At 35.1% G+C, this 5,987-nt stretch overlaps 1 protein-coding gene across 1 annotated transcript in view; it reads left to right on the top strand.

The window, feature by feature from the left end:
* The window catches only part of rngtt (RNA guanylyltransferase and 5'-phosphatase), a 116,733-nt gene that overhangs the window by 29,200 nt on the left and 81,546 nt on the right, over window positions 1–5,987 (top strand). Inside the window, exons 9-10 of the mRNA XM_016449830.1 lie at window positions 109–244; window positions 2,098–2,169. Coding sequence (XP_016305316.1) covers window positions 109–244; window positions 2,098–2,169 — 208 coding nt within the window. The remainder of the gene's footprint in view (window positions 1–108; window positions 245–2,097; window positions 2,170–5,987) is intronic.

Genomic DNA, 5,987 nt, shown 5'->3' with positions numbered 1-5,987 from the left:
TATATATATATATATATATATATATATATATATATATATATATTCATATATTTGGGGTAGGGGTAAATTAAACTCATTCGCCTCACTGTGTCTCTTGTGTTTTTACAGGTACATGATGTTGATAGATGGAAAAGACGAAGTCTATATTATTGACAGAGACAATTCGGTCTTTCACATAGCCAACCTGGAGTTTCCTTTCCGGAAGGATCTTCGCATCCACCTTTCCAACACGCTTCTAGATGGGGTGAGTTATTGCATGGTTTGAAAGCCTGTTAATCAGGTTAAACAGAGAGGAAGCACTCTATTCCTACACTTAATGGATGCTCACAGGATTGGTTTTCATGAGATAGTCAAAAATAAGGCGGTGTTGTTAACTAATGTAGCTTTCTTTAAATGATAAAGATGATCTTGCTCTCAGAGCATTTATCAGCTCACTCACAACATCATGGGTTGAAATGCAGAAATAGCAAGTTTATTAATTAAGCAAGTTTTAATTAAGCATTTTTGGTCCAGGTTTTACTTTGAGTTAAGTTGTGTTCCACCACCTAATTTTAAAAATGGTTTAAATTAAAATGTGTGATTGTGATTGAAATGATGCCATGATGGAATCACTATTGCAGTAAACAGTAGAAATGTTACTATTTCATTTCATAAATGAGTGTCTATAATTGGGTTAAGCAATCATATTCATGTATACTGCCATTTAAAAGTTTGGGGTCGCTATCTTCTGCTCACCGGGGCTGCATTTATTTGATAGAAAATATAGTAAAAACAGTAATATGGTGAAATATTATTACAATTTAAAATAACTGTTTTCTGTGTGTATATATATATATATATATATATAAGCATGATTTTCATCTTGATTGTTTTATTTTTAATTCTGCTCTGGTGGCATACAGAGCCGAAATTCTGAAAATTGTGTCAGTGTCCAAATATATATATGGACCTAACTGTAATTCACAAGACATGAAAAATACTGGTATCAATTAATAGAAGCAAATAGTGGGATAAAAGTTGAAAGAGCACATATAATATGATGAGCATGTGGTGTGAGGTTCACGAATCAGCTGTGTCGTGTCCCTTTGACCGCTGTCCTGCATGTTCCCATAGTGCAGTAATGATCCGCTGTCTCTTCTTCCCATGCATGCTAAATCTGTCCTCTAATGTACCGCCCGTCCATGTCACCACCCAGATGAGACCCCTAATCCATACTTTTAATCATTTATGTGCATATGTATTTATTATAAATAGAATAGATCTCAGAGGCCTGCTCTGTCTGCCACTTTTAATTGTGCAGTCATGTCCTTTAAACCTCCACAGCAGCGAGCTTGAAGTTAATCCCTAACTGAAAACAAAAGGATTCAAGTTCATTTAAGGTCAATTAATTTAAAGTTAATTTGGATTTATCGTAAAATGAGGGGTTTAATGTGAAGCTGATTATTTTAATTATTCAATAAATCGTGACTTAATCTATGTTTAAGATCAGTCTGCAGGCCGTCCTGAGAGTAGTTTGGTAGTATATATGCCAAACCCCTCAATTTAAACTAAATTAAAACTAAACTAAAATGTTGAAGGTCCATGATTTTGTCGAACTGATTTGAATAGAAACAATGTCTCTTCGATGCATCATGGGTGCTTGCTTAAGTCCTAACCGTGATTTCAAAACAGCAGGTGAATTACGTGTTCACCTCGAGAACAAACCGACTTCACGAAAATCACTTTCATCATTAAACATAAGAGCGATCCATGTTCCCACTGGATTTATAAAATGTGCTTTTGACCAGTGTAAAGGTCACGGATCAGCATTGCCTGAGTACAGCTCACAGATCAATGTTGATTCATTGATTATTACGATTACTCTCTGCAGCCTTAGTCAAAACTTTTCTTTGTTTAACATTTTTGACAATCCTATATCGTTTAATATACAGGTTTAAATGAAAAAATATTACATTAATTTGTGTCTGTGCTTGAGCTTTAATGCTAAATATCTTATTTAGATTTTTGTAATTACATTGTTACATCATGTTGGTGTTCACAGGCTTGATTTATGGGCAATATATCTGCATTTCTTATCGTCGTCTTCTTGTTTTGCAGGAAATGATTATCGACAAAGTGAATGGGCAGCCCGTCCCGCGATACCTCATCTATGACATCATTAAATTTAACGTGAGTGCCTTTCAGTAACAATAACAAAAACACACTCCTGTTTGCGCTTTATTTAATTAAGAATTGCTTTTGGCATTAGCACATGCTAAGTTACCACGAGGTGTTTCAGCCAACATTTAAAATCATGCCATCTTTTATTATCCATCATATCATATCTCCAGATCTCTACGACTATCTTTTGTGAATCACAGAAGGAAAGGTTTAGTGTCAGATACTGTCAGCTCCAGAAAGAACCATCAAAATATAATAAAAGTAGCTCATATGACTACTTTACTGCCTCTCCGACTCATCTTCCCCTTCATTGCAGCTCTCAGATTTAATTCACGAATGTTACAGAAAAAAGGCACCTTTAGACACAGCAGGCTTGGATTTATTAATGATCTTCCTCTAATTAATAATTGTTTTTCTTTAGAATATGTGGAATATAGCACATGAATCAGGTGCATATTTTGTCTTTTCTAAAGTTTGTCTATATAAGTCCCTGCATAAATATTCTACAACATTTCTATTTTTGTTTGTGCACAGAAGAAGGGAAGTCATATAGGTCCCATTTTACCTCTATAATTGAACATATGAGTATAATAATGAGTAAATCTTTTGAGTTTTCTTGCATCATTTCCTGCTTCTTGAAGTGCAGTATCCATCAAATAAATCCAGGCAATCACATGATGCACAGTCTGCATTTGAGACAGGACGCTTGGATTTGTCTTGCTTGGTTACCATACTGAAAGGAACATTTTTCCAAAATGCAGCAGCTCTGATCCGTCATTTTTAAGATTGATGCCATAAGCAAGCAGTGTGTAAATATAGACGGCACATTAATTGAGCTTGTCCAACGATGTGTCGAAAGACTCAGTTATAGCGTTCGCATATGCACTTTGCATGTGTCATCAGCTGTATTTATTACATTTTTATTTAAAATATGAGTATATTAGAGACTAATGCAGATATGTTTCCTAAAGTGCTGTTTTGTGGAGCACAGCTGGAGTTCTCATCGACAAACAGCATGTGGGAGATCCTTGAGTTTGCTGTGTTTAGCTGCTCTCAACGTTAGTAATGCGGGCCGTCCTTGTTCTGAGAACAAGATTGTTATCGATTTGTAAACTAGAAGTGACCCGTGTCCCTCCACATGCTCTTCTCTTACTCCTCTTATGCAACATAATTTTTTAAAATATATAAATATATATATATTTATTAGGGGTGTAACGGTACACAAATATGACGGTTTGGTATGTACCTCGGTTTTGACGTAACGGTTCGGCATGGTTTCGGTACAGCAGGAGGGGTAAAAATTACATAAATTGCTTTTTTTATAAATTAAACAATGGTTTACTGAACAAATTGCTCTTTCTTTAAATATATTCAATTATAATTACGATTTTCTTAGGGATAAAAATCTACCTCAGCTTATGGTCTCTAAACTATAGTGAGCCCTTTTACATTACTATAAGGTTACAATTAACAACAGAGCCCAAAATTAAATTCAATTACTATTTATTTTTAACTATAATAATCAACACTCAAATTAAAAAAATTGTAGGCTATGCAAACATGTAAACTGTTTTTTTTAATTAACTTCTAAATTATACAATTTCTATTTGTTGTTGAAATAGGATAATTTACAGAGTCAACTTGTTTCATAAAATATTTAAACATACATTAAATAATTAAGATATCACTAACAGGTAAAGTAAAATATAATGAAGTATAGTCTAATATTTAGCAAAATGCTCTTCATTAGACTTAATTTCTCTAGCAAATAACGACACTGTACACTGATGACTAGCCTGAGGTAAATGAAATGCTATGTGACATTTTGTTTACGAGCGGTTTTAATGACGTCTTTGAAACACTAATTGAGCGATTACATGAAGCATGAGATGTTCATTCATGTTTATTTTGTGTAAAACTAGTAATAAAGAGGAAGGGATGATCATGCTCACTCTCACTCCGCGCTGCCTTTAGAACTAGAGATCGACCGATATATCGATTTACCGATATTTTTCCCGATTTTTAAGCATTTTGCAATAATTGGTTTTGTAATATCGGATTCACCGATAAACGCGCCATCTTGTGGATGTTTTGAGAATTGCGCGCAGGATCACCATTGCAGCGCATCTGAGGAGAAACAAGACAACAACGGCGTGCACAGGTACTTGATTTACTGTAGTTAGTAAACTTTATTTAACATAGCCATTAATGCACAAATTAGATGTATTACATAAATGCCTGATAAGCAGTTTATGCAGCTTGGCTCGAAGAAATAGAGACGAACTCATGGAGTCACGTAAAATAATCCGTCAAGTCCTGTCCCAATAAAGACGTAACTTTGCGTGAATTAAATAATATGCAGCCATGAATGGGCGCATGTTGGAAATAAAAGTGCTGAATTTAATTAGCTCTCTGTTGTCTATGTGCTCATCGTCTCATGAAGTCGGAGTCACGTAGGCTAAGATAATCCATCAAGTCCTCTCCCAATAAAGACGTAACTTTGCATTAATTAAATAATACAGCCATGTTGGAAATAAAAACGCAAAATTTAATTCTCTGTCTGTTGTCTATGCTCATCATTAATCTCGTGAAGCCACTTTCATATTGCTGTTCACTCAGCAGGTTGATGCTCAGGATTACATTTATTTTGCTTATTGATAATATTAGTGTTGCTGCTGATGCTTTAAATAAAATGTTTTTTTTTTATTGTTGTAATATGAACATTACATTTAACATGAAAGACTGCTAATTTTCAACACTTTTTTAAAGATGACTGAAAGGAGGAAAAACCAAAGTGAAGTATGGACTTACTTCACTCAGTCATTTATTTACTTTATAACAGTAAATAAATATCGGTTCTGCATATCGGTTATCGGGCACATAAACATGCAAATAATTGGTATCGGTATCGGTTATAAAATATCAATATCGGTCGATCACTATTTAGAACTGAGGGGTTTATACAGTGATCTGTCTCGCCACATCAAAGAGCGCCAAAACGGCATTTATTGTGTGAATTAAATGAAAAAATGGAACGATTTATTCAGTACACATGCGTACCGAATCGAAAGACCCGTACGGAAAATATTCGGTACAAATACGTGTAACCGTTGCACCCCTAATATATATATATATATATACTGTATTTTTGATCTGACTCTGATACATTTCTTAGGATTATTTGATGAATAGAAAGTTCAAAAGAACAGCAGTTTTTGAAATCATTAGTAATATTATAAATGTCTTTACTGTCACTTTACTGTCACCGATCAATATAGCTTTTGAAGAGAACAGTTCCTGTAATGTGAAGAGCTTGCGTTCTTGGACCTGTGTGGCATATGGTATGAAAACAAAGGATTGTCACTTTCCTCTTTCCTTGGCCAAGACGTCCTGTAGGTGCCATGAAGCCCCCTGCAGTTTTCTGGCCTGTTGAAGGTCTGTCCTGTTGGGCTTGGCAGGCACTGCCTCACCACTGCTTCCTCATGAATCAGTGTTTCCAAAATGATAGTTGCATCTCGCTTTGCTTTTTCTTTAGGGATATTGCATTTGATATGGCATTTGTTCTCACACATCTTCTCTATGGTCTTGTAATGTACCAGGTTACCTTGACAGAACTGGCATTTATATGCAGATTTGACTGTCTCTGTGACTATTTTCTGAAACTTAGTGAGCTGCTTCCCTAGACGGCATTTTAAGGCTTCGCAATCATGTGACACAAAGCCTGTTCTGAAAGTTAAGCGACATAATTATGCTGCCTTCTGAGTAGGGGTGTTTTCTCCGAGGAAGCAGCGGTGCCTCAGGAAAATTCAAATGAGAAAATAATTGAC

Source organism: Sinocyclocheilus anshuiensis, unplaced genomic scaffold (assembly GCF_001515605.1).
Source record: "Sinocyclocheilus anshuiensis isolate Anshui unplaced genomic scaffold, SAMN03320099.WGS_v1.1 scaffold659, whole genome shotgun sequence".
NCBI classification, from domain to species: domain Eukaryota; kingdom Metazoa; phylum Chordata; class Actinopteri; order Cypriniformes; family Cyprinidae; genus Sinocyclocheilus; species Sinocyclocheilus anshuiensis.
The sequence above is the reverse complement of the archived record's forward strand: the minus strand, read 5'-3'. Positions and strand labels throughout refer to the sequence as shown.